Source organism: Pseudopipra pipra, chromosome 18 (genome assembly GCF_036250125.1).
Source record: "Pseudopipra pipra isolate bDixPip1 chromosome 18, bDixPip1.hap1, whole genome shotgun sequence".
NCBI classification, from domain to species: domain Eukaryota; kingdom Metazoa; phylum Chordata; class Aves; order Passeriformes; family Pipridae; genus Pseudopipra; species Pseudopipra pipra.
In genome coordinates, this window is record NC_087566.1 from 5,837,527 (window position 1) to 5,863,930 (window position 26,404).

At 43.2% G+C, this 26,404-nt stretch overlaps 1 protein-coding gene and 1 long non-coding RNA gene across 5 annotated transcripts in view; one reads left to right on the forward strand and one right to left on the reverse strand.

Moving 5' to 3' along the window:
* Positions 1 to 17: 17 nt before the first annotated feature.
* LOC135424027 (uncharacterized) lies at positions 18 to 4,358 on the forward strand. The gene is made up of 2 exons (XR_010435059.1): positions 18 to 217; positions 572 to 4,358. It is a non-coding gene; the product is annotated as an uncharacterized LOC135424027 (long non-coding RNA).
* Positions 4,359 to 6,238: 1,880 nt separating this feature from the next.
* CLTCL1 (clathrin heavy chain like 1) overlaps positions 6,239 to 26,404 on the reverse strand; it is a 35,447-nt gene continuing 15,281 nt past the window's right edge. Inside the window, exons 6-34 of one of the 4 annotated variants that reach the window (XR_010435058.1) lie at positions 26,195 to 26,368; positions 25,721 to 25,918; positions 25,184 to 25,384; positions 24,909 to 25,061; positions 24,190 to 24,312; positions 23,332 to 23,469; positions 22,967 to 23,131; positions 22,423 to 22,603; positions 21,890 to 22,053; positions 21,081 to 21,206; positions 20,628 to 20,770; positions 19,832 to 20,066; positions 17,937 to 18,059; positions 17,391 to 17,536; positions 16,818 to 17,001; positions 16,434 to 16,626; positions 15,783 to 15,940; positions 15,524 to 15,688; positions 15,059 to 15,166; positions 14,559 to 14,726; positions 14,318 to 14,467; positions 13,361 to 13,492; positions 12,921 to 13,031; positions 12,196 to 12,366; positions 11,225 to 11,446; positions 10,511 to 10,531; positions 8,615 to 8,690; positions 8,108 to 8,242; positions 7,453 to 7,585 (exon numbers count right to left, since the gene is read on the reverse strand). Coding sequence is in view for 3 of the 4 variants with exons in the window: in XM_064674794.1 (XP_064530864.1) it covers positions 7,470 to 7,585; positions 8,615 to 8,690; positions 10,511 to 10,531; positions 11,225 to 11,446; positions 12,196 to 12,366; positions 12,921 to 13,031; positions 13,361 to 13,492; positions 14,318 to 14,467; positions 14,559 to 14,726; positions 15,059 to 15,166; positions 15,524 to 15,688; positions 15,783 to 15,940; positions 16,434 to 16,626; positions 16,818 to 17,001; positions 17,391 to 17,536; positions 17,937 to 18,059; positions 19,832 to 20,066; positions 20,628 to 20,770; positions 21,081 to 21,206; positions 21,890 to 22,053; positions 22,423 to 22,603; positions 22,967 to 23,131; positions 23,332 to 23,469; positions 24,190 to 24,312; positions 24,909 to 25,061; positions 25,184 to 25,384; positions 25,721 to 25,918; positions 26,195 to 26,368 (4,245 nt within the window). In the remaining variant the exon portion in view is untranslated. Of the gene's footprint in view, positions 7,586 to 8,107; positions 8,243 to 8,614; positions 8,691 to 10,510; positions 10,532 to 11,224; positions 11,447 to 12,195; positions 12,367 to 12,920; positions 13,032 to 13,360; positions 13,493 to 14,317; positions 14,468 to 14,558; positions 14,727 to 15,058; positions 15,167 to 15,523; positions 15,689 to 15,782; positions 15,941 to 16,433; positions 16,627 to 16,817; positions 17,002 to 17,390; positions 17,537 to 17,936; positions 18,060 to 19,831; positions 20,067 to 20,627; positions 20,771 to 21,080; positions 21,207 to 21,889; positions 22,054 to 22,422; positions 22,604 to 22,966; positions 23,132 to 23,331; positions 23,470 to 24,189; positions 24,313 to 24,908; positions 25,062 to 25,183; positions 25,385 to 25,720; positions 25,919 to 26,194; positions 26,369 to 26,404 lie in introns of all 4 variants that reach the window. The other 3 variants (XM_064674794.1, XM_064674795.1, XM_064674796.1) reach the window with 3 other exon arrangements.

The following is a 26,404-nucleotide window of genomic DNA, read 5'->3' on the forward strand; positions in this document are numbered from 1 at the left end:
GGGGAGGGAGCGGCAACCGACGGGCAGCGGGGCCCGGGCCGCGCCCGGGTGGCTGCGGGAGCAGAGGGTGCTGAGCCCGCTCCCAGGAACCCACGGGAAAAGCCTCCGCGTGGGTAGGGAGGGATGCCAGCCCGGGCCGAGGGACGTGGCCAGCACTGCCTCCACCCCTCTGAGCAGCATCAGCACCGCGGGGCACGCTTAGGCCAGGACCAGCTCTGTAAGACCCCAAACCCACCCGGGCAGGGAGGCTGGCACAGCAGCGCGTTCCTGCGCGGGGATGACGGTCCGAAGGGATGGAGGGTTTGCTCCTCTCGGCCCCTTGGCTTGAGTCCTTTCTGGTTCAGTTAGTGAGGAAGAGAGACCAGGAAGCTCCCGGGATAGTGAGGGCCCCTGAACGTCCAGTGCAGGCGGAAGAGAAACCAAAACATTCTCTGATTAAAAGGCTGCTGTTAGTGCACTGACACTCCGGGCTTAGGGGGGTTTTGTTTGTTTAGGGGGGTTTATTATCTAATGCTCCTCAATAATTAGGTTGTGCAAATTGCATCACAACTTGTTTTTGCTTTACTTGCAGACATAGGAAGACAGCCGTGCACTAGTTCATGTCAAAAAGCTGTATTTACAGAAATGCAGGGAGAAAAACCAGCTCTTTTCATTTCCATCCTGGATTTCGAAGAAACCAGGGAACACTGGAGCTGGATGCCGGAGCTGTGTTCTCCCTTACACCTGGAGCAGCCACTCTATTCCAAAGAGGGAACATTTTGTGTAAGAAGTCGCCCCCAGCCATGCACAGAACATGCTCCTGCCCAGACTTGCTCTCTGTGTGCTCTGTGACATAATTTTTGCTTAACAAGACTTAGCAGTTGGGCAGCTGCCAGCCCCATCCAAAAGCTCACTCTGCAGCTACACAGCCTTGGCTTCATGGCTAAACCACCAGCAGAAAGACCCTCTGGGAAACTGAAGCACCTTTATTCTGCCAGGGTTAAAAGCAAACATACTGGGATCGAAGAATGTATCCCCAGGTGAGGCCAGAACTGTACATGATTTCACAACAGAGTTAAAACAGTCACAGAGGCAAGTCTATTGAAGTGGTCTCAGGCCAAGTCTAAGGCCTCCCACCTTCAGCACATGGAAGTAAAGGAGGAGGGAATTAACATGTGAAGGGCACGTGGAAGGCAGAAACAGTCATAGTCCCAGTCACACATGCAGAGCAGCTACTCAGTGCTTAGCTTAGCAGTATTAGAATGGCAAAGATAAATCCTTTCAAAGATGGCAAACAAATGCAAATGCATTTGGATTTCTGACTGACCTCTGCCACTCCTCATACCTTTCCATCAAATTAGCATGGCATTCACATCTGCCTGCAGACACGTACACCCACTGCTGGGAGGCCACACAACAAACACTGGCTCTTACAGACTCCCAGATCATCAAGCCAGCAAGGCCTGAGCACCACCTCATCCTGCTCAAGAAAATACCACACCACATGCTTAATTCACATCAGGCTCAATGGGATTCACAGCAGTGATTACTTTGCTGCACAGGGAAAGGATTACTCATATTTAAGCACATGCAGATTGCAAGTCATCTTGACTTGACCTCTAAGAAGCTGCTAACACCACTTGTCAGCAGAAAGCCTAAAGGAGAAGCATTGAAGGATGATAAGCAACCCTTGAAATACCAGGGGTGTTTTACATCCCATGACTTATGTGAAAGTAAATACTCGACCAGGCTTGCACAGTCAGGAGCATCTCCTGAGAAATGGGTGGTCAAAGCATAAGAGAACAACTGCTGTTACAGAGAGGACATCAAATCTGGTATCTTACTGCTCTCAGTTCAGGAATTTTCATGGAAACAACCCTCTGATAAGCTGAACCTATTTCACTTGCTGGTGGCTGATGCTTGTTTCTGCTGGCACACAAAGACACAAGAATTGTGAAATACATAGTCAGGTGCTCCTGCAGCCAATGTGCCTCATGGTGTCTCTCCAGGCCTAATCATCAGAATTAGAACTACTGAAAATGAAAGCAACTTTCACCACTTTTTTTTTTTTTTTAAACACAAACCCCAGTTGCAGACAGAGCATTCTGGATCCTAGGAAGCCCATAAACAGTGACCACGCTTGATCTGTTCCAACTTATTCCTCCCTTGCCCCTCCACGGGGGAAATTACTGTTATTACTTTTATTTAATTAGCACCAGGCAGCACACCATGGTTTCATAGGCCATGAGTGGTCAGTGTGGGGTAGATAACTTCCTGTTCCGTGTCCTCAGACCAGAGAATCTCTTCATTTCACCAGATAAACAGCTGTATTACCACAATTGTTACAACTCAACTACTACAAACCTTGCCATGCATTATTAATCCCCATCACTTGGGGGCTTAGGGTAAAATAAGAAAACTCATTTCCTCTCAGGTTCTCTGTCAAGACCAAACTCCTTTATGCAAACAGATCCTGCACATAACTGGCTCCAAGGAGAAGTGATCATACTGCAGACTTGAGTCAATGTTTCCCCAGCTTTCAAGTGCGTGCAGCAGGAGCTGCTGTGACTGTAAGAAAGATGATGCTGTTCCTAACAACTACCACGATTCCCACTTGAGCACACATACAAGAAGAGCTCCTGTTGCTGTTCAAGATTATTCACTGAGATTACCAGGGCTGAGCCTCTCAAGAGCCTCACAGAAGTCCCTGTTACGTTCACATTTGCGTGGGCCTGACTCATCTCAGAAGAGTGAAACACATGTACAGCATTTACAGGTTATCACTCTGCTACCACAGCACGGCTGTGAATCCCTCACAGCAGGATATATTACTCAACAAAGCCACTCCACTTGACAAACCCTGTCAGCAGTTTATCCTACATGAGGCCATGTCCCTACCTCCTAACTGGGAAAAAAAAAAGTACCTTCTGAAAGGAGAGCAGTTCAGAGATTTATTAACCATCTCCTCCCACCCAAACCCACTCCAAGTTTCCCAGCTGGATAAGCAGTACTTGGGGAATTTGTGTTCTGCATAATATTGGAGACCTCACTGCTGTGGAAAACAACATACCAGAAGACTTTGTGATTCCTTCCTTTCATAACCACTGGGGGGAAAAGGAGAAATAGAGATTTTTAGACAAATTTTAAAGTCTTGATTAAAACCACAGCAGACAAAAAAAAAAAAAAAAGTCTCCTTGAGTCATTGAACCATGCAAGAAAACACATGACAAACTCAGAACATGACTCAGGATTTTTAACTTCTGACATGTAAAAACAAGATAGGACTTCACTGACTATATTTCAAATTCATCTTAAGCTTAAAAGCTGGCAGTTTTATAGTCTGTTTTAGCTAGGAAGAAAACAGATGGACTTTGCTTCCTTCCTGAAAGATTTGCAAAGGCTCCAGACTGAAAGATGTGGACTGAAACACATACCTATGCAAACAATTTTGCAGCGTTTTGTTAGTAAAAACATGAGTCAGGATCTGTCATTACCTTTGGAAAGGTGCCCACAGAAAACGCATAGTGCTGAAAAATGAGAAAGCCAGAGTAGTGACAAACCCTCTGGAGGCTGGAAGCCTCCTGGAGCAAGAGATGGAGCAGAATAAAGACTCCAGATCCATTAAGCTGGACTGGTGCACCTGCAGGTTGCTATAGCGAGTGCTCATTCACTGGCAAACCACAACCTAATTACACACCAGCGTCACAAAGCACTCTGGTGTTGTTAAGCATTTTCCAGCCTTATGTCCTTATGTGGAAACAAATGAGATTGAAGCAGTCTTGGGGTACTCTGTAAAGCAAAAAAGGAAATACAGTCAGTGCAGAGCCAAACCATTTACAGCAGAACAAGAAGGACCCAGGAAGACTGAAAGAAGTATTGCACATAAAAATACACTGTCACAAGATAATACACACACTTATTATGAGAACCTGGTACATGCACTGCTACTCATTCCAAGATTTACAGTTCTGGCCTCAGGTTTTTTTCAGTACAGACTGAATGCACTGTCATGCTGGTTCAGCCACACCAGGAGTTTCTCAGAGGCCAAGTTCTAGCCTGCAATTAAGATGTCACACATCCAAGCATAAACATTAACTTACACAGCAGTTGACTGTCAGCTTTGCCCAAGTTCTAAAGTTACTCACACTCATCTGAGAAGGCATCAGACAATGAAGGGCTTGTTTGTCAGTTTTAGAGTTCAAAAAACAGAGGGAATCTCTTATCCTTATGAGTAACTGTTGCTGGATTTGCTAGGGGGAGAAAAAAAAAAAAAGTCATTCCTTGTTTCATGCAGCCTTATGAAGGACCCGTGTCTTGCTGTAAAGTGGCAGTGCTTAGCACTGCAGCTGCTAAAAAAAAAAGAATCTATTGAATCAGAATTAAGGTTTGGACCTTACAGTTACTACTGTGTTTGCTGTATCATGTCCATAATTTGCACAAACTTGAACAGACTTCATCTGCCTAGAATTTTTATTTTTTTAAGGAGCAACATGACTTCAGAGCATTTCCTTCTGCTACACTGCAGTTTAATTATAGAGCCCTAAAAGGGGAGGGGGAGAAGTCTTGTAAAATATCACACAATTATGTAGCCAGTAAGAAATGGGACTTACCCCAGAGATGCATTCCTCCCAAATTTCTGTTTTGAATTCCTTGTCTTCTCTGGTGCCAGATGTGTAGCTGCCCAAAGTTTGCCAGGTTGGGGAAGATTTAAGGTCTGACAAATAGCAAGAGCCATTACACATGAGATCCATACTGGGTTTCCCAGAGGGAAAGCATGAGGCAGTAAAAGCCTGCATGTACTTTTAAGCAAGTTACTCTCTGACACAAACTTGGAAAAGTTGGTCTCCAGCTGCTGCACCCTGCAGCACATTCTGCATGAAAGGATCATTCCACAGTACAGCACTGCCCCATCTCACTGAAATGGTGGGAATTAGCAAAAAGCTTAGTTTTAAAGCAGACTTTCTGCAGAACAATCTTATCCAAGTTTTCAAAAACTTGGACGCTATAAATTCATAAACTGAATTAAATCCTCCACTTAACCCCCTAAAAGAGGGGTTATTTCCTGCTGAGAACAACTTCACTGCTAAAGAAACAGTGAAGTACTCCATTATGCAAGAGCTTGTTCCACATTTTAGGTATGTTTGCATTGTAGTGGCAGGGAGGGTATGGTTTTGAATGCATTTTAGAATGCAAGATCACAAAATTTAAGACAGTCATTATACTTAGCAAGATCTTAGATACCAGGAGAGCAACTAAAGCAAGACTGTTCATCAGAGCTGGCAGCTTTGCTTTCCTTGAGAACTCAGTCACTCCTGTAATTAGATTTCCAGGCTGAAGCTATTAAGGATCCCCAGGCTAGCTCAATCCTCCACAGGTCAGGAGCTGTTCCAGTATTTGATCAGCACTTCACCGTGTTCCATCACCAGCTTGTATTTGTTGCTATAAAAGCCACAGCACATTTTTAAGTTGAGAGGAAAGAAAGTTCTACAATCATACTAAGCTGGTCATCAGTTCCTTTCCACCCACAAGAAACTGGTTACAAGATGAAAACATTTCCTTGAAAACAGCAAGCTACCTGGCTAATTCCTGCCACGAGTAAGTCTGGATAAAATGGAATTTCCCTGAACTCTTTAGCTGCCTGGCATTTCAAGCTGACCTGTGAATCCTAATCAGTACAAAGTTGAGGTTAGTATGTTACAGCAATGCCTGGAGCACTCTGGCATCATCAGGAGGGTGGAACCACATCCCTGTGCCATTGCCATCACAGTGGGGTGACCAAAAGAGACAACACACTAGTTAGAACTGTGCCAAAGCACAGCCTGCTGTTACAGATTCCACAACCGTGGCAATCTCTGTGGTTTGCACTTAAAGATGCTTTGCCCTGTTCAAGTAGGATTCAGTATGAGCACTACTGCTGCTGTGTTCATGTATCACAGAGAAGACATTTATTGCAGCACCTCCCTCAGCACAGGCCTGGAGCTTTCCCAGTTCAGTGAATGAAATCATGGAAGGATGTGACAGCCTCCTGCAGCAGGGCCTCCCCATGTGACAGACTGTGCTGATATGTCTGGTGAAGAGACCACAACTCCCTTTAAGTTCCTTGCTAGGCCCTCCCTGTTACGTGCTTTGGCACAGGTCTGCCTTTTCCTGCCTGGCATCCTCAGCTGTCAGATCAAGAAACCTGATGCTATGAGTGGTAGTGTAGTACTACCAACCAGTCCCCACCCCCAAGACATTGAGACTAGAACCACACGGTGGATACTGCAGTTTTACATTTATAGTTGGACTTTTATAATATTCAAGATTAGCACAAGATTCATAACCATAAATTATACATTGTTATCTAAGTACATAAAACGTTAATGATACATGTATTTGAAGTGGCACAAAGTAATCATACATCCCTGTTGGCATTCTCAAAGGAAGAGGTGGGTGATGGACACGCTGTCGATCCTACTGCAGCACAGCAGGACTGAGTCGCTGCCCCCTGTTCGTTCAGGGGGTGCTGACTCTGCCCACCAGACAGGGTCAGAACGTGGTGTGGCAGGAAGCCAATGCCAGAACCAGTTAAAGGTGCAAATAAAAAGTCAGGATTAAGGCCCTCCTTACTGCCTCAATATTTAGCAGTGTGCCCCCCTCCCCAACCCTGACGCTGTGCTCTTGCATCTCTAGTACTTTGGCAGTCCATGCACACTCCTATGTTCTCTTGCCACACGTAGCTGAGGTGTCTTTTAGTACCATTTAACGTCAATAAGTAACATGCTCTCTTCTTGTTAAACAAAAAGGATCTGGGAAGTGTTTGCTCTCTGGCATGAGAAGATTTATTTTCTTCAAGTCTCAGATCTACTCCAGAAAATATAGAACAGACTCCAACAGCATTGAACCCCAACAGCATTGAACTCCAACAGCATTATTGTCCAGAAAAAGAAACTTTCCCAATATTCCTCTGAGCATTCAGAGCACAAATATCAGAAAAGCCCATTTTCTTTTGCACGTAAGAATGCAAATAAAATGGGGTAGTTCAGATGTACACAACCTTTCAACAATCCATTATTAACGAGATGCTTCACTGAATTGTTAACAACCCTGCTACTTCAGTAGCTTCAACTAGAGCTTTAACAACTTGGTGCCAGGCAATTTCCCAGCTGCCTTCAATGGGCTTTGCAAAAGAAAGAAAAATATGCTCTCTTCCCCCTGGCCTCAAGCAGTTATTGCTATATGAGTTAGTGAAATAGTGCCTTAACTTCAGACAAGAGTCTCACAATGTCATTAACAAAAGCTGCCTTTCAGAGGTTGAAATGTAACCGGACAATAATCAATAAATAACAGTAACAGGCATCCTGCTGAAGTCTCCTCACTGAGCTGGGCAGCAAGTGTGTTCAGCCAACAGAAGGTCATCTGTGCCTTTAGGACCATTGTACTTCTTGGAGAAGTTAAAGAGGGACGGGAAGGAAGAGAACAGAGACAGTGAAGGTCTGTCAGAGAGCTAGTTACATATTGAAACCATAAACAGGCGGCTGGGTGAATCCTGGGGCTGTGTATCCATAGGGGAAGTTTGCCTGGGGAGGTACTGCACTGGGGCCTGCTGTTAACATCAACTGCTGGCCTAGAAAAGCACGAGAAAAAGAGAAAAAGTTAGTTCAAGATCCCAAGCTTCCCTACTGCTAGGTGTACTATGGGACAGGATTGTGAGGCTTTAGCTAAAAATCAGCCCTTGTGCAAGCAGACACTCTCAAGTCACACTATCACCCAACATGCACCACAGAGTGGGCACCCAGGCCATCTGCTCTTGCCACCAGAAAGCTACAAAAGCAAGGCAGGACTCAGAGGGAAGATATTATCAACTGATCTTGAGGGCATGATCAATGTGGGCTTGTTTTGAAGAGACCATGCTGAAAACCAAACAAACCAATATTATTTAACCCATGCATGGTCAGATCTGGAGAGTAAAGCAATTCAAGCAAATAGTTAGGTCTGTTAGGTCTCACAGTCTGGAGAGTGCTGCAAAAGGCCTGAACATACCTTGACAGATTCGTTTTCATCACTAGGACCACACATGCCTCATGCATATGTTAAATTCAGGTTAACATTTATATCAGACAGTGAACCAGTCACATCCTTCCCTTACCAGCCACTTCTGGGTGCTTGTTAGCAGAATGCCTCTTCAGAAGGGCTTCTAGAATAGCAGCAGACTTGAGGACAGCCATGGTGTTTTGGCTGCACATGTCTTAAAATGGGTGAGCTAGAAAGCCAGTCTGCCTTTCTACTTGGAAGAGCAGAAAGCAGACACATTCCTCAGACAGGAATAAGAGGAGGAATTTGCATGCTCTGTAAGTTACTCCTGGGTTTGGCAACACCCTGGTATCCCCCTGTCCTGCTACCATACTGAAAGAGTATTCCTAAGGTAGAGTTCTGAGCCATGTAAGAGGAGCAATACTTTAGCTGAAGAGCAGAATTACTGTAAGAGTGAGATGTCACTTCGACAGCTTATGCAGTTCATCTAGCAGAGACAACCATTTAATTACTCTCCAGCTGAAACCACTTTACTTTGACTGAACACAGTCATGTAAATTGCCTCCACAAAAAGATATCAGAGTGACAACAGGTAATAATTAAAACTAAGTCTTTCACCTACCAAATACTATTGGAGTAGGTTCAGTTACTTGTTCCTCTTCTTTTCTTAGGCTTTCAGAAGCATCAAGTTTATCCACCTACATTGAAGTGAACAGGACATTTATGAAGGCCTTGTCTAGGAATTGCACCATTGTGTGAAGCTTTTCATGCCTGGTACCTCAGCTATCAAGTGCTCCTTTTTAGTCCAAGCTGGAGACTACTGAAGTCTCCAGTCTCTGCCTGTTCCCAGTAAGCTATGCTGTAAACCTGGCTTCCCAACTATTTTAGATATATTGCAACAAACAACAGCTCTCAAATGCAGATGAGAACTCATTACCTCCAAACAAAGCACTTTTTGGGGCCCTATTCTAGTCACTGTTAACTCAGAACCACTGAGAGTGAAGACTGCAAGGCATAAAAAAAAAATAAAAAAAAAAAATCACAGAGATTCACATCTAGGTACCTGCAGTACTAACAACCAGGACAAACCTACATTTAGCCCAGTGCTATATTTCAGCTGCTTCTCATCCTCCTTTCCCACTGCAAGAATTGTATCTGGTCTGAGAACTGCTGTGAGAGGGGGCTCTATTACACTTTAGAGATGTTATCTAGATCTTGTGTTTAACAGTTTCCCTAACTTTTTCAAGTTTGCAATTCAAATTAGTAACTTGAGTGGCAGTAGGTCTCTTACTGGTTTGTTTATAGCTGTCAGCCTAACAGCTCTTCAGCACAACGCTAAAATTGGTGTTACAAATGCTATCCAAATTCTTATGGATCAAAGTAACTGACAGCTACCCGTTTGGAACTACCTGTCCTGTTCTGTTTCTCCTGGGACTCCTGCTCTTTCTGGTTCGCCTTTCCCCCGCACTGCCCTGCAGTGCCTGGCCAGCAGCGCAGTCCTGCCCTCCGCTGGGCAAACAGCGGGAATGCCGAGCAGCCATCCCGAACACGCGGCAAGAGCAGCTCCGGGAAAGCTGAAACCCGTGTGCTCTGCTGCCTAAAAGTGGCTCGAAAGCTTTCCAGATGAGTGACATCATACCCTGTGTGCCTGGCCCCTTCTGGGACACGGGCTATTCTGTGCTTCAACACCTTTTTATGCAGAAAAGACAGATAAGTTCTGGAAGATGTACACACCCCACTGAAACTAGTCTATTTGTTTGTGCTTTTGAAGTTAGTTACATGACAATTTTAGACATACCACACTTATAAAGCCCATTCTCCAATTCCATGTTTTGCAGTTAATTCAACAGACTAAATTAGTTTCACTGTAAACCATTTTCACCATGCAGATTTTTCTTCTGGCAAGTTATCCCGTATTTAGTACATGTGATTACTTGTAAATCCAACCAGCAGTTTAAAATACATCATTTTAGACCTAAACCTCACATGGAAGGGGTTCAGGTAAACTTGTGTGGCAAGTTTCTCCTGAGGGGAATACCAGGAGTAGGAGGCATTTAAGATCTGTGTGAGTAATTTCATCATGGCAACAGCCAAGAACTTTACAGAAGCTTCACGGCACTACTCAAACTCGCCATGCCTGAATTATTGCACACTGCAGTAATTTACAGTGTAACAAGCAATTTGTCCTTAGAACACATCCTGTCCATGGCAACTGCTTTTGGTTGCTTATGAACAGCATCCTCCCTGCCACAAGATATCTGTAATACAGTGAACAGGAACCCAGACATTGAAGTCCTCCTCAATTGTTTCTGTTTCCCATGAAGAGGAGCAGAGTCTGGTTGGATTTGCAAGCTGCTTGTGAATAGTTATCCTTTTAGCATTAGAAAGTGAACAGGAAATGAGTTAGAGCTAAATTACACTGCTCTTCTGGCAGAAGCTACAGCTAGATTCCTGTAAAAGAAACCTAGGATATTGAGGGACACAAATGAACACAAAGAGTTTGAAATCAGAGTGTCACCTTATAGAACAGCCCATCAACCTGCAAGAAAATTCAGAGGGGAATACTTAACATGACTTATTAGAAGCAACCTGAAGCAGTCACTTTTAAATTGCTCATTTTAATGAAGTTCTTTACTATAATCTCCTAAGCAACCCTAGAGCCTTTTAAAGCAGGGCCTTAGCTTAGTATCTTAGAGCTGTTTGAGACAAGCATTTCAGGACCACACATGAATCTCTCTTCTCTCAGTTGAGGACCAGCTATTGGTATAAGTATTGTACAACCAGACTACACATCTAAAGTTCTGTTTTCCATTAAAAAACCCCCAAAACATCTTTAGCAGTCTATTCCTATAGCCAATGCAGGAATAATGTGCACTATTAGTTACTCAAAAGCTCTATTCTCTGTATCAAGAATCAGAGCACTTTACTTTCACAGTTACAAAAAGGTAAGAGTGATCTATGTGTTGTCCTCACCAAGCTTTCAGTTTCATCAGCTGTGGAGCTGCTCTCAGAAGCACAGTCGCTTATGTTTAACTAGGCCTCTTCAAGTCCCAAGGCATCTATTTACAAACTTTGCTAGCTAGCCTGAAGTGATGAACCCCACAGAACTCCAAGAAGACTCAGTCTATGAGGAACAGTAATATTCCAAATATACACAAAGAGCTCTGGTTTGCATAATGCTAAATAACACAGCAGACTGAAGTCTTAGCTTTTTAGCCCACACAATACTCACTTTGGTAAGGTACTCTCTCATCACTTGGATGAAATAAGGCATTGCAAAGTCCATGATGTTATGTCTCCATGCCAACTCAAGGACTACATCTGGGTGCAGCAAGTCATAGCATGTGAAAAGGCAGGCTGCAAAGCACTCCTGCTTGCCTTCTTCCAAGAACCACTGGAGCAGCTTCTCAGCCAGCTCTGCATCTTTGGACTCTGCAGCATACTGCATAGCATCCTACAGAAAAGAACAACAGTTAAGCTTGACCCTTGCCAACATCTTGCTCTACACCTTGTATACACGTTATTGCTAGCTAGGTAAGCCAGGTATTTGGCATACCATGAAGTTAGCCTTTAACACCAGGCATGTTCTGTAAGAGGCAAGATACAGTACACACCAGCTTTGAGGCACACCACATACTTTATTAATGTTATCCAAGAGGCTTTCCTTAAGTTCTTGAAGTGACCTGATGAGATTTTCCCTAGTTTTCTAGCAGAGAATATAAACAATCTCTCTGGTACCCCACCTACCTCACCATTAGATATTAGGGATTACCCAAAGCAAGAGAGATTATTGCATCAACTGCTTGCCATGTGGCAAGACAGGAGATATTTACACAGAATAGGCACAAACTGGCCCATGTCAGCTCACTACAGGCTTGAAGATTATACCACCTTAGTCATGTTCCATCTGTACCCTTACATGGGCATAAGTCTTGAGTTCTATGGAGAATGTTCCATACTGATATAGGTAACTGTAGAGATGCCATTGACTGATACAGATAGATCCCCAAGTACAGGACATTATGAAACTAGATTTAAGACACGCATTTGAAATTGCAAACACTTCTGCTCCAGGAATCTTTCCTTAAACTTCAAGTGAAGGGCTAAGATTAATTAGAACTCCAGATCTGAAACTCAGGAAACATTTCAGTATCCAGGAGATCTGTGCTTTATAGCTCAGACTCCTCAGCCTCATGAACTCACCTTATACAGACGGTCTTTCTTGCAGAGCTCCACGCTCTGTTTCCAGCGGTTGTTGCCCTTGTACAGATACGCTGCAATGCGCCTGAATTCGATCAGTTCGTGCTTCTCCAGACGCTGAGCCAACGTTATGTTATCGAAGTTGTCATAGGCATCGATGGAAGCTCTCAAACCCTGTCAGACAGAGCTGTCACATGTGCTGCCAGATGGCAGTAGGCAAGAACTGCAGTAGAGAAACATCTAGTCATGGTACACAGGTGTTTGGGTTCTGCCAGCTGGATGTCGATACTATGGCTACATCCTCCTTACTCACAGTTCATGCACCTCTCCAGAAGATATTTTTTAACAAAGCAAGATGCTAACTTGGTCATACTAACTTCAGACACAAAAGAGCTAGTTACCTTTAAAAGACAAAGCATGTCTTCAAACAGCACCCAATGGGGCCAGAAACTAATTTATTTACAGAAGTGCTGCCCAGCAGAGTATGCACACCTGATATACTGACCTTTGTGAGGTTTGTCCTTAGAAAAACATCTGTGGCATCTGCTTTTTTGCAAATCATTGATGTCTCAACACTCCTGCCCACAAAGGGCCTGATTGCACCTCCCCTCTCTGTTGCACTGCAGAAGTGTTATCTTCTACTCAAGGGAATTACTGTGTCAGCAGCTTTTTTTGTTGGAGAAAGAGGAGCATCCCTCAGGCTTAGCAATCTGTGTTTTGGGGCTTACCTGGAAATCTTCCTCCTCTGTTAAAAGGTTGTTAAGAGCTTCGTTAACTCCTTTGTTGTTGTGGTTCTGGACTGAACGCAGATAAGGCTTTACTAAAAGTAGCTGATTAACCTGGAAGGAAGAGGTTTCCAATACAAGATTAAGTATATCAATCCTGACACTGCATACTCCTGAAACAGGTTCCCACTTGTTACTACAAGATGTTAGGACCCTTCAAACACAGGGTCTTGTATTGCCAGAAGTAAAATAAAACAGCCTCCTAGGCCAGTTATGCTCACTCTTCCAGCACTTCCCAATATCAAGCCAGGACCAGGCTGCTTCTCGGTCCTTTATACTGGAGGCAAAGCCACCCAACAGATAGGTGTTTTCCAGCCAGAGCCTGGAGTATCCTACACTTGAGCAAGAGGATTTCTTGTTCATCTCCCATCTCCTAAACTCACCTTTGAGAAAAAATTGACTGTCCTGGTGTGATCCAGTCGTGGAGATAAAACAAGCAGGAGATCGTTGATCAGCAGAGGTTTGTAGTCCAAGTAGAACTGCAAGGCTTTGTAGTACAGCTCCACATTGGCCACCTGCATGGTTAGACACTAGTTAGTACTGCAAACACAAGTAAGCCTAAGGTGCTTAGTTCAGACTACTTAACTCAGCAAAGTCTGACTCCTAAACAAAGGCTTAAGTTTTCTCCTAGAGGCCAGAAGTTTTACACTAATTCAGAATTCTCGTTTAATCTTACGACTGCTTCTTGTGCCATCTGCTTCCAGACAGTGAAGTCACAGCCTACCAGGGATAGTACAAACCAGTTCTAACCCATCCACAGTTAAGAGATCCTGGCACAGGTAGCCCACTACAGTTAATATGACCATTTGTCAGCTCCCAAAGGCAGTAAAGGCTGTAGCCTTGAACAGTCTTTGTTTCCTTGAAACCCATAAGATCAGTATGAGTATACTCAGTCTTAAATCTTGTCTAAACTATTCCTCAGTTCATCATGCTCTGCTGTATTCACTGGACTGCCCAGCCCATTTCTCACATTGAAACAGCTGGAAACATTTGAGAAATCTTCCAAGAACAGTTACAGCTTCAGAGTAAGACAGCAGTCAGCTCAAAGGTATTAAGGAGGTCAGGCCTCTTGCTTGTGACCTATGATCCTGAGCAGCCTCTGAAAACATTCTGTGCTAGTTGCTGCCACTCAACAGCATGTGCTGTACAGCAGAAAAGAAATAGTGCAAGATTAGGTGGGTTCTTTGTGCTAAACTAACTGGAAGTTGCTCTAAGTACAGCAGGAAAACTGGGTAGTAGCTTAAGCAAACTCATTTTCTAAACAGCAATTCTGTTGTGCATTTTTGCCTCTGTCCTGAAAGAAGCTTTAAGCACTTTGCTTCAGTTAACTAGTTACTTACCTTGGCAATTATGTCTTTAAACTGCCCTTCTTTCCAGGCATCAGTGGGATGATTCATCATAGTAATTATTGCATTGTCATACTCCTCATACTTGTCATAGAGGAATACAAGTTCTGCCCAGAGATGAGCCTGCTCTGCAGCTCTGAGCACCTAATAAAATAAACAAACAAAAAAAATCCATCACTTTGATTCACTGACAGCTTCCCACCTTCACTTGCAGCAGAGCTACTTTACTGCATACCTTTGGAATATTAACTCTAGACCAGAAGAGCTCCAGATGTTCCCTCATTTTCTGAGGCTTGAATTTGGAGTATAAGATGGCAAGTTCAGTAAACATTCCCATGTGAGCACGCTCTAGGCCCAAAGCAGCTTCCAAAAGGGCAATCAATTCTTCAAAGTAGCCACGATCCTGGATTTTAGGAAAATAAGGATTAATGGCAAATTCACAACCAACTGGCATTTAAAGCTTGCTAAAATGCATGTTTACTTAAATTCAATATGCCTTGATTTTCTCTCCAAATGAAAGTGCTTAGATCTGCAAGACATGATTCCAATGAGGCAACAGAATTATAAAAGAAGGGACAGTGAAAACTATCACTGCTCTATTTACTACAGAAAAAATGCAGGTAGCCATGAGGAAATGGAGATAGAGGAAAAATTAATTTAAACATCTGCCCCCCGGGGTATCGGGGTTTTATAGTATGCTGTTGTAAGTCTTCTAGGACATTAACAGTGACTGACCTGATAGTAACTGATCAGCTCTTCGAGTTCATCAGCATGGATGACTATGTGTAAGCCACAGATCTGTGCCAAGCGGAATTCTTTTCCATCCACACAAGCGAAGCACACCTGTAATGGCAGTCAGCAAACAGTCAGTTAACAGGACAGTACTGCAATACTTAATCTCCTTATGTTAAAGGGAATGTTATTTTGCAATGCTTTAGCAAATTTGAGGTTTATTAGCGCTTCCAAATAGGTATTTCCCTAATTCTTGTACTAGAATGAAAATCTGCCACTCATTCTACATTGAGCTTTAAATCTTGAAATTAAGCTTTAATATCTCGGGCAAGGGAACGCATTATAAAGCTGCAGACATACTCTGTAGCCAGAACAGTTCACAAGCTGCTACCAGAGCTAAAGCAACATACTTAGAACAAACAACAGAGCACGTTCTGGAGACAAGTAAAACCCAGGAGTTTAAGTTACCTCCTTCCAAGTCCTCGTGCTGTTGGCTTTGCGGCCACTGTCCACGGCCGCCTGATACTCCCCGAGGTGCACCAAGGTGGAGGCCAGGCGAGCAAAGTTCGATACGTTGTTATAGAGCAGTTTTGCTGCCTCATACATCCCCTCTTCATAACAGCGATCACCAACCTGGATTAGGAGCCCAAGGCAAACAAGGGTAACAGCAACTCTCGGGGGTCAGCTAAGCAGCAAGTCGTACACAGGAACTGTGGTCAAGACATACCTGTTGTATATGGGCGTTATTAGGGCCACTAATAAACTCCTCCAGTTCTGACAGACGATTAGTCTTTGCCAAAGCAAAAATAAGTTCTGTCTCTACGTAAGACTCTCTAGCCTTCTTCCTGGCCATCTGTAAGAACTTCACTAGGTCCTCCCAGTTATCTGGAAGAGAGAAGAGATAATTAAGATCCTGTGTTTAGTCATTCTGTATTGCTCACCCTGCCCACCTTAGGAACAGTTTTTACTAGCAGGCTCAAGGATCTCCTCTACCATGATAGTAAGCCATTTGTACCTGAGTTACAGAATTCCCTGCTAAACACCAAGTCACCTTCATGTAAGGTTGACCTTCTTGATACTGTTCTGCAATCCAGTTGGCAAGCAAGTCTGCCACATACAGCTACATAAATACACTATACTTGGCTATATTTTAGATAACGGTCCCAATTACTCCATAGGAAAGTCTGTCTTTAGGGTAGCAACACAGACAAGCTTGTTGACAGGAATCTCACTAAACATTGACTCATCAATTCCATGTACTGCTCCCATTTCCTCTGAATCAGAATTCATAAGTCTTGAGAATCCTTGCTGCTCAATGTAAATGCAATAACCTAGCTCATATCCAAACAATCTGAAGTTTAAGGATGCTTTGCCTTACCATTTCTATTAGCTGCCTGAACAACTTCCATGTAGGCAGATGGATCATCTGCCTTTATATAGGAGTCAATGGCTTCTTTCACCAAGTCCTTCTGGAGCTGTGCTCTGGCTAGCTGGCTCCACACTGCTGGTTCATTACATCTCTCTGCAAATTCATAAGCACGGTCTAAGTTGCCAATGTGCTCAATCAGCACCTGTTTGAAATTGAAGTTGCAAGTCAAAAATCAAAGCTTTGTAACGCTGCCCCTTCTAACAGAACTCTTAGCGTGTATATACCACCCTGTGTAAGCAATATGAAGCTAATTGCTTCAGCCATTCTGTCCATTAAACAGCCATGTCTGGCCAATGAAGCATTCTATACTGTCGTGCAGGAACCACACCTCACCTGAATTGCTGAAGTGTTAACATCGAATTTTCTGAATATAGCAAAGGCTTCTTCATACAGCTCATTACTGATGGCAATGTTTGCAATATCTGGGGCATCATAGTTATCCAGGCGATTGATGTACTCCATCACTCGGGTGCGGTCAGCCTTGATGGCCGTCAGGATCAGCAGGTTCTGGAGGTTCCTTTGGTTAACAGAAGGCAGAGGCTATAAGTGCACGGCAACACCTGCTCAAGTGACATGGATTGTACACGTGAAAAAACACACCCACTTGCTGTCACTAGCAACAACCTTTCATCCCCAGACTGAGAACCACCGGCATTTGCCTTCAGAAAGAAACTGGTTACCAGTATCAATGTTCTCTTTTCTCAGTACATCACTGCAAACTGTATAGTGTGAACAAGCTCTGTTCTTAAAGCACAGAGCACTCTAAATTCTCTTTTTTCTCCTGATTATACACATGGAAGAGTGCTTGGGTACTGCAACCAAGAAACCCAGAATAACCTGGGTCACTCCACAACCTAAACAAAGGCACTGAATAGTCTGAACTTGAGGACAAAGCTCTCCTCTTACCTGTGTTCACTGAATACAGAATTATCCAAGACAATCTTTTCCAATAACTCAATCAATTCATTAGGCAGATCAGCAGTCATGAAAGCTTTCACAGTTACAGAAACCTCCTCTGGATCCTGTGTCTCTGATAAAGCCGTCTGGACAACCTAGATTTAAAGGCAGGCATGTATTAAGTGTTTTCCCCAAATGAAATATTTGCCAACCTATTCCAGTGAACTACAAATTAAAGTGTCAGAACTTTGAGAGTATTTTGACACAGACAGCAAGGAAGAGCTAATATGAAACAGAAGTGAAGTCACACCCTGGGTCTGGACAGGGATCTAATTCACTAGAGGCAGGTCACTCCACAGGACAGGAAAAATATTTTAATGGTAACCAAATCTTCTGACCATGAAGGTCAGAATTAATACCTGCCACTCAAACTCTTATAAACTTCTGTATGGTTGAAATGGGGCCTTGGGGGAAAAGTGCTACTTTAATGCTCCTTAATGTTTCTGAGATGTCCCAAGGTCTCCACACAGTGGAAGTTTAGCCTTTCTGCTGTACCTGGTCAATCAGCTGCCGCCTGAAGGGGTTGTTTTCTTCCAGGACGTTTGCCCAGAGCTCGGGGTCCTTCCTGCGCACCAGATAACGGGCCTCGCTCTTGAACAGAGAGTTCTCATTGCAGACCTGAGGGAGAAGTCACACAGATTGGCACTGATGCTAAGGCTCAGTACCACAGGACAGGTTTAGCTAGCTATGGATCAGGCAGTCTGGAAGACTGACTAGAACTAACTGCTGACCAATGCTAAATGCCACAGACAAGTTCTTACCCAGCCTCTGATGTGGAAGGCTGATGGAGAAGGTCTCCAGCAGAATTCCTATAGCTTCTCTTGGTTCTGCCTGACACACAGATACTGTGACAGTGGCTTCATAGTAACTATTTGCTTCTGTTTGAAGTGAAGACCTGCAGAAGCCTGAAGAACTTAAGTTTTAAATCTAGAAAGGGGAGCCACTTGCCTTGGGCAGTGTTAAGCAGTGAACTGAGGAATGGTGCTGGTGTTCAAAGCTAGAAATAGGGTTATGTATTTGGTGTCATTAGCTTTACACTAGAAGTGTTCAGAGTAGCAAGTGGCTTGGATTCCCCTGTTAAAGTGATAAGGGTACAGAATAAATGTGAAATCTCCTACAGAAGTGCACCACAGAAGAGTTGCAAGTCATGATCTTATTAGTGCCACTAGCTTTGATTTCCAGCTAGAAGAGTAGAAACCATGCCCTATTCTATCTTACACCAACAGCTCGTGTTTTGTTAGTATCCCAATTAGCTTGTGTAAGCAAATTAGTTGTAGGACAGTTTCGCTTTACACTTTACATCTCATAGTTGCAGGAGTTGAGCCTTCTAGGAGTCAACATCTCAAGAATAATTCTTTCAGTAGGAAGATCTTTTCTCCATAACCAGAAACACCTACTCACAACATCAGTTCAAGGAAGAAACTGGTATGGACAGGTTTTTATGGTTAACCAGAATGTTAAAACCAATCCTAGCAGTTTCCCAGCAAAACAACTTGGAGGCACCTTTATATCCTGAAATAAAGGAGCCAAATTCAGCCAACACTTCTTTAACAGCTACAGTGGAGGTATTACTTAAATAAGTGCTTCAGGCTGGAAAGTCATCTGCTTTCAGCAGCAAGCCTAGATTATACTACCATTCTAACACAGCTGACATTCTCAGCATATACTAGTATGGAAGTGCAGGTAGGAGAAAAGAATGTTGTTTTTCTCAGCAGCCACAAGCACTACAATCCAGCATTAAGCTGTGGTGTTTGTGTTGAGACAAGGAAGTGTTTGAGAACCCTGAGAATTTCACTTGCCCTTGAATTTCTGAGGGAGGTTCTAGGAATAACAAGCTTAAGATAGGAGAGGAATGCTATTGGAAGAAGTCCTTGTAGTTTGTCTGTCAGTATTTATTTTCCTCACTTCTAGTTAAGTATTGGATCAACTCTAAGGGTCAGTCACAATAAAGGAGAATTACAAGCCCTGTTCTAGTTTCATGGAAACTTTTCATCCTACTGTAGAGTTAGGCTAAATTACAGTCTGTCCCTGCTGCTGATCAAGTGCTCGAGGCTCAAAACAATCAAAATAACAAAGATTTAATGGTAGGCATATGCATTAACTGGGCCTAATAAAAAATTAATTTCGAGCAGAATCAGTGGATTAAAGACATGGATGGTACTTCTAAGTTGCAGAGTTACACAACTGTAGTTTGGACATACAGTGCAAGTTCTTCTCATCAGCATAAAAATTACTGTCTCCATGTAGAAGAATCCTGCCTGCCTCAACTCCTGAGTGAGACTGCAAGACAGTTAGACAGAGACTGCAAGAGTTAGACTGGCAGCCAGCTAGGCTTCCACTTCAGGCAGCAAGTAGTTCTTTAACATGTTTACAAATGCAGTTTTTCTAACCTTTATGAGTTCCAGATCACACTGCCCCCTCTCATAAGCAACGCAGGCCAGATGAGGGTCCCTCTTCTCACAGTATTTGCCGACCACACGGCTGTCATAGTAAGGATTCTCACGGAGGAAGCGCTCTGGGTTATTATTACTGTCAATGTAGATTTTGGCCAAAGCATTATGGGTTGCAGGTTCTTCAGAGCCTTCGTGAATCCTTGATTCAAGCCACGGCAACAGCAACTTAAGCCTTTGAAGAAACAAACATTTCAGGTTTACAAGTCAGACAGAGGTATGCTCAGCAGCTGCCCTTCCACACCTGGCCTTCCCTTTAAGCAAGTCTGCTGGTCAAACTTGAAAGCAAATACAGACCAGCCAGTTATTTTTAATGAGTCTTAAATGAGTGCAGTTTAACATCAGGGAAGGCTGCAGGTGCCACTAGTTTTATAGCTGGTAGTTCACACTTAAAGCCATTTGTTCATTTTACAGGTAACTAGAAACTAATTAACAAACTGGTGTGCATCTACAAGAAGACTGCCAAGACAGTTTGATCCAGATTTACTCCAAAGGCACATCCCATGGCTGGCTGTACAGGAATGTTCAAAAGCCATCACTCATCACACAGTGCTGTCAGGTATTCCTGTATGGCCCAAATAATCAAGAGACTGACTAACAACTCTAAACTGCTTTTGTATAAAGAAGTAAACCAGTATTAATGTTGTATCATTTAACACAACTGCATCCAGTTCCATTTGTGTACACCAGGGTCAGGAAAGCCCAACACTGGTGTCTACAGATGCATTTTTATTACCGATTTCTTTTCTCCACTTCCGCCACCAGCTCATCTGTTGAGAACTGCCCTCTAACCACCATGATCAAGTTCTTGATGACATCTTCAGAACAATCTACATCAAGAAGCCCTCCAACCACCGCTGGTATACGGCTAGGATTCACCTAGAATAAGCCACCATCATTAAAATAAGTTATTAACATTACTAATAACCCACCACCAGTCTTCCACAAGGGGAAGTTGTCGTTAACGATTTCAGTTATGCTTTAGAGCAGTGAATTTTAAGTAACTACTGCACTTGTATATGAATTCCAGGAAAAATGTGTTTGCCATAGACAAAAGGCTTATTGAAGAGCCTATGCAGTAGAAGAGTGAGCAGAAAAGAGACACAGCAGATTATGCTGTAGTCCACTAAAAGGTTAAGTTCCTTCTAGGGAAGGAAAGAACAGGAGCCTAACATGGAATTCTCCTTACCTTCTGCACGTAGATCTCTATGTACTTCTGCAGGTTATTGCGATATAAATAGAGCACCAGGTCATGAACAAAGTCAAACCGATCACAGACAATGATCAGAGGGAGCTGATCTGTGAGCTTTGCCTCCTGTATTTTGAGGGGAGGAGGAAAAAAAAGTGTTTAGTAAGCAACCACCACTCGTTCAACTGCCTTCAAAGCAGAAAAGACTGACCACATTCCCTAGCTCTAGGAGTCACAATACATTCCCATTTAGGATTGCCAAGCAGACAACTGACTTCAAAAGCAAGTTACCCACTATGAACACCATGTGGCTGGTCTATCAGTCAAGTTTTAAGTCCTTCATGAAGAGCCACATTAGGCCTACATCTCTAGCTTCAACATCACTATCATTCATGTGTCAATTCAGAAGACAGTTGCTGGGCCAAGAACTTGACGATGCAAAACAAAGAGACATTAAAATCCCATTTTACCAGTCACAAAGCATGCCAAGTGTTGTAGTACACGCTGACTGCAGTTTTAGTAAGCCTTGTCTAGCCAATACCCCTGATAAGGCACCTGCTGAATATTTCAACATAGTCTTTCCTTCTGCCAGCCTGGATTCACCTATTGTTATGTGACAACATATTAACAAGTTTGGTACAAGTTATATCATACAAGCTAGTTTTAAGGGAATGTGAATTTGGGCTTGTTTTCCCAGAGGTAGCCTAGAAGGATCTATTTTATGTCTGGAATAGGATCAGATTCCTATTCCTATTGCTGCTAAGCAAAACATAGGTAAAACTTTTCAATCCACTGGGCAGAATACTTACCTTCAGAAAGTTCTTCACTCGTTCTGGGTTATAGCAGTTACTTTCACGGCAGATTCTTTCCACTTCCTTTATCTGACCAGTCTTGCAAGCTGCCTGGATGTACTTGAAGTGAACATCTGGATCCTGGCTAAAGTTTACAATGGAACCCAAGAAATAGAACAGTCCTAGAAAGAATCACACGTTTTTAACCTTGTTAGAAGGATAAGTCAAGCAAGTGCAGACTGTACAGTCTTCAGCTTGTGACTTAGTTCAATCCTGCTAGGAGAGAAGCTTTCATTCAACTGCAGGAAATATCAGGATTCTTTTCCCCTCTTTCAGGTTTCATCTTCCTTTCTGATCTTTACTCAAGAGGGTTAAGAACCTATCTAGAACAGAGCTACCCATAGAACTCGCTGTGATGAGCTCACTTTGATAAATGCATCCTGAGGTCCAGCCATGTGACAAGTCCCTCTCCCATAAAAGCTCCACAATCCTTCCTATTAGCTTCAGTCAAGCAGTGCTTCCAAGGATGCTGCTTCCCTCTAATACTGTACCTTCATAGCTTTTGAAAGACTCAAAAAGCTCCACAAGAGACTGGGTACCAAGCTGCTCGTGGTATTTAGAAGCAACTTGCACACACAGCTGTAGGTTTTGCCTGATGTTGGCTGACAGCATGGCACGCAAACACTCCACAGAGTCTTCAACTGAGAGTGAGCCAAAGAAGTTCACGAGCCACTGCAAAGAGACAGAAATTTTACTCAGTAACTTATACAGGATTTCACTGACTTCTAGGATGTGCCAACTATGCAGTTTCTACCTCAGCTACTAGAGAGAAATCTTCCATGCACTAAGACCAAAGACTTAAAAAGAAACACACCATCTTTACAACTACAGAAGTGCAGTTTGGAAATAATATTTGAAGTACCCACCACTGAAAGCATAGATTACACTTTAATCAGTAACTGGACAAATGTTCTTGAACCACAGCTACCTGTGCTACTTCAGTACCTACAAACCATCTTACAGCAGATGCAGAAATGATACAGATTGAAAGCTCAAGTGAAGTGAACACTTCCTTACTGTGTATCACAGACTTACCTCAGGATTCAAGAGGTGAGTATGAACAACTGCACGTTTGATATCATAGAGATCCGTGTAGTGTTCCAGCGCTCGCTGGAGCAAGCCTGCCTTTTCACACAGCTGGGCAACGTGAGCACGGTCATAGTGTGTAAACATTTGGTTTCCAAGAATGGCATCTGCAACCTAGGAGGTTACATTTCATATTCAGACTGTCAGAGAATCACAGCAGCTCAGCCTAGAAGTTGTTGAAAAGTCACAGCAGTGACTTAGTAGTCTTTCATGTTACTAAACTAATTAGAGGTATCAGTATTAGGCATCATACTCTTGTGGAAGTCTACTGCTGTCTCTCCCCTCTCTGGAGGAACTGTGTTAAGAGGTCTTACCTGCGGGGCATGGATCAAATTCATTTCCAGGAGCCTTGTCTGAAGGTGTCCTTCTGCAGGGCGGTTGTTTTTCAAGGCATCCAACAAAAAGGATGTGCACTGCTGAAGGAGACTGTGCTCCATGAACACATCCACAATCTGTTGAGATTGGTCAAGTTAGAGAAGGGGGTCTGTGTACACACATGCACATTTTTCTGTGTATACCAACAGCCTGGCTACAAAGGCAGCTCATCACAGCACTATCATGCTGCAATCCCTTTGTTTTCATAGGATTACTACCATGGCAGCAGAGAGGTAAGTTTTACACTGTGTTTTTCTCTAGAATGGAAGAAGTGCATTACTCTGAGCTATTATGCCAGCTTTTGCCACCCACCCTATTTAGTTCTAACATAGCATGCAAATCCCAACCCTTCTCTCGTGCTGGGATAGTTGCTACAAGAAAAGCCAAGAAGTAGATTCAGTTATTTATTTAATAATGCAAAATGCTGCCTCGTTTCTCTGTCCATTTAACAAGTGGCCACTGGCAGCCAGTACTCAGCTTAGATTTATTTGTTCATCTTTCTATAAGTTCTCTGCATGGGAAGAGGTAATGTTCCATTAAAGCCCACAGTAGGACAATAACACTCTATTGCTTAGATCAAGCCTGTGGCAGATTTGTTATCAATAAACCAGAGAGCCTCCACAAGAACTTGAGAACACACTTGTGTCTAAAGACTTAATGGTAACCCAACTTCACTAGATTAGTTTAGTCAACTCTCTAACCAGATAACTAGAGATCTAGCCTTACCAGTCCCCAGAATGGTACTATGCTATCACCTCTGGCTAGAAAGAGACCAGTACTCTTGTTGTAGGCATCACCTGGTTAATGTTAGCCAGTGGCTCCTCATCCTGTACCAGCATCTGAGAGAACTGCAGGCCTTGCTCTGGACTGACTCTCATCACACTTCTCAGCAGAAAGATCCAGTCTGGGGTATAGCCAACCTAGAGATTTCACAAACAGTCATGCATGTTTAAGAAGCTTTACACATCTGCTCAGCCTTCAGATTCTTTAGCATAGGGACTATGAACTGCTGTGAGCTTGCTGTCCCCATCCCCCATCTCCCAGGAATTCTCAAACAAAAGCACTGCTTGTCTGTTGACACAAATTCAGTATTCACCTACTTAGTAACTGAACTTGTGCCAGGGCATTTCTCTTGCTAGGTAAGAAAACTGCTCGGGACAAATCTTTCAACAGTCTTAAGGTACCATTTATCAAGTAAAGTCCTAGACTTACAAGTGGACATTAGGCAATTTTTTTTAACAGATCACAAACCAGAAGTCTTACGAATTTAGGAAGAATCTTATCTTTATTCTCTAGAATAAGCTTAAGCCAATCTATTAATTTGATAGTTCATAAAATTCTGGATGTTTTGAATTTTATTTTTTGCAGACTGCTCAGACTGTAGTAATACACTATGATTTGCACTATGACAAAAACACTGTTTCTCAATCTTACCTACTTATCTCACAGAAGATAGCTTGAGAATGCACACATTAAACATAAGATAGAGCCTGCAGTTTGTGATAAACAACTTTACCTTTTTAGCATACAGCACTATTTTCTGGAATTGACCAGTTTCAGCAAAGCACTGAATCACTTTGTTTGGCACGTTAGCACGAAGGTAGACGCTGAGCGCAAGGGTTGGGTCAGCCGTCTTCACCAAGTCTCCCAGCTCCTCTGAGCACTCCAGCTGAAGTCAAAGGGGTATTTTGTCAAGCAGAAGAACTCAGAGATGTAGGATCAACAAAAGTATTGTTCACACTCAGCTGTTACAAGGCAACAGAAGTAGGCCAGTATCATGACCGAGCCTACCTTGTCTTCCTTCAGCCACTTCTCCAGGAGCTGTTTGCGGCCCTGCTGCAGGACAGGGCGACACAGCTCCAGAGACTCAAACTTGTTCAGCTGTCCCTGGTCAAGCAATATTCCAAAGTACTGGAGCAGGGGAGAGGCCTGCCCAGGTTGAGCTGGTACACTCTGGAACTTCCTAATTGTATCACTGGTACGTAGAATTCCCTGAAGAGGCACAAGTGAAAAGCGATGTTTAATTAGTGAAGACTGAATATTAGTCAAAAAAACAGGTGCTAAGCTATACACTGAAGCATCTGCTGTTAGACCTCCAGGATGGAGACCATCAAACCAATGACATTCAAGCAAGAAGTCAGTGGCCACAGCAAGTCCAGTCTGGTTGGAAAAGTAGGGCAGATGCTCCTTTATGGGATTCAGGAAAATACATTAGTCAGAACCACTACAAGACTGCAGAGAACTAAGACTGATATTACAGCACTTTATGTTTTGAATGTCAAATACTGTCTGAGCTAGAGGCAAATCCCCATGACTTCTAAGCTTTACCTTTGGTGCAGATGCAGCTACTTTAGCAGCATCTGCATAGTTTCCTTGAGCAAACAGCGTGTTAAACTTTCTGGCAAACAATTCCTCTGCCCCAGCCAGGTTACTCCGTATGGCCATACGCAGGCCCAGGTCAGGATTCTGGAGAACATTCGTAGCGTAGTTCACTATGTTGTCTTCCTCAACACATACAGAAAGCACCTGGAAAGGACAAGAGGAGTATTGAGGAGTACTGTCCCTTCCACAACTACTGTGAAATACAGCAACATGCCTATGCAGCTCATCAATGAAGCAGCAGATTATTAAAAAAACAAAAGTTCCCCTCCAAGTAGTTCTGGTCGAGGAGAGATTAAAAAATTATTAATCAAATAGTTGGTTGCTCCCTTCCTGACGTTTGTTGCAACAAGTCACTCATTAGGTTTGTTACATTCCACCTGAACTTCAGAAGGCTCAGAAACAGAATGATGGCTTTGTTACCTGTCCTTTTTTGTTCACACCGATAATGCCTGAGGTAGGTTCATGAGGAGCCGTGACAAAGATGGTGTCAGCGCTAATACGGTTCATGTAGATGCACACTCCAGACTCCAAGTCGTACATGTGGATATATCCATACTTGGTGATCAGATAGATAACACCATGCTTGATTCCAATCTGCCAAAAGATGGGGGTTTATTAGTCAAAACCAGT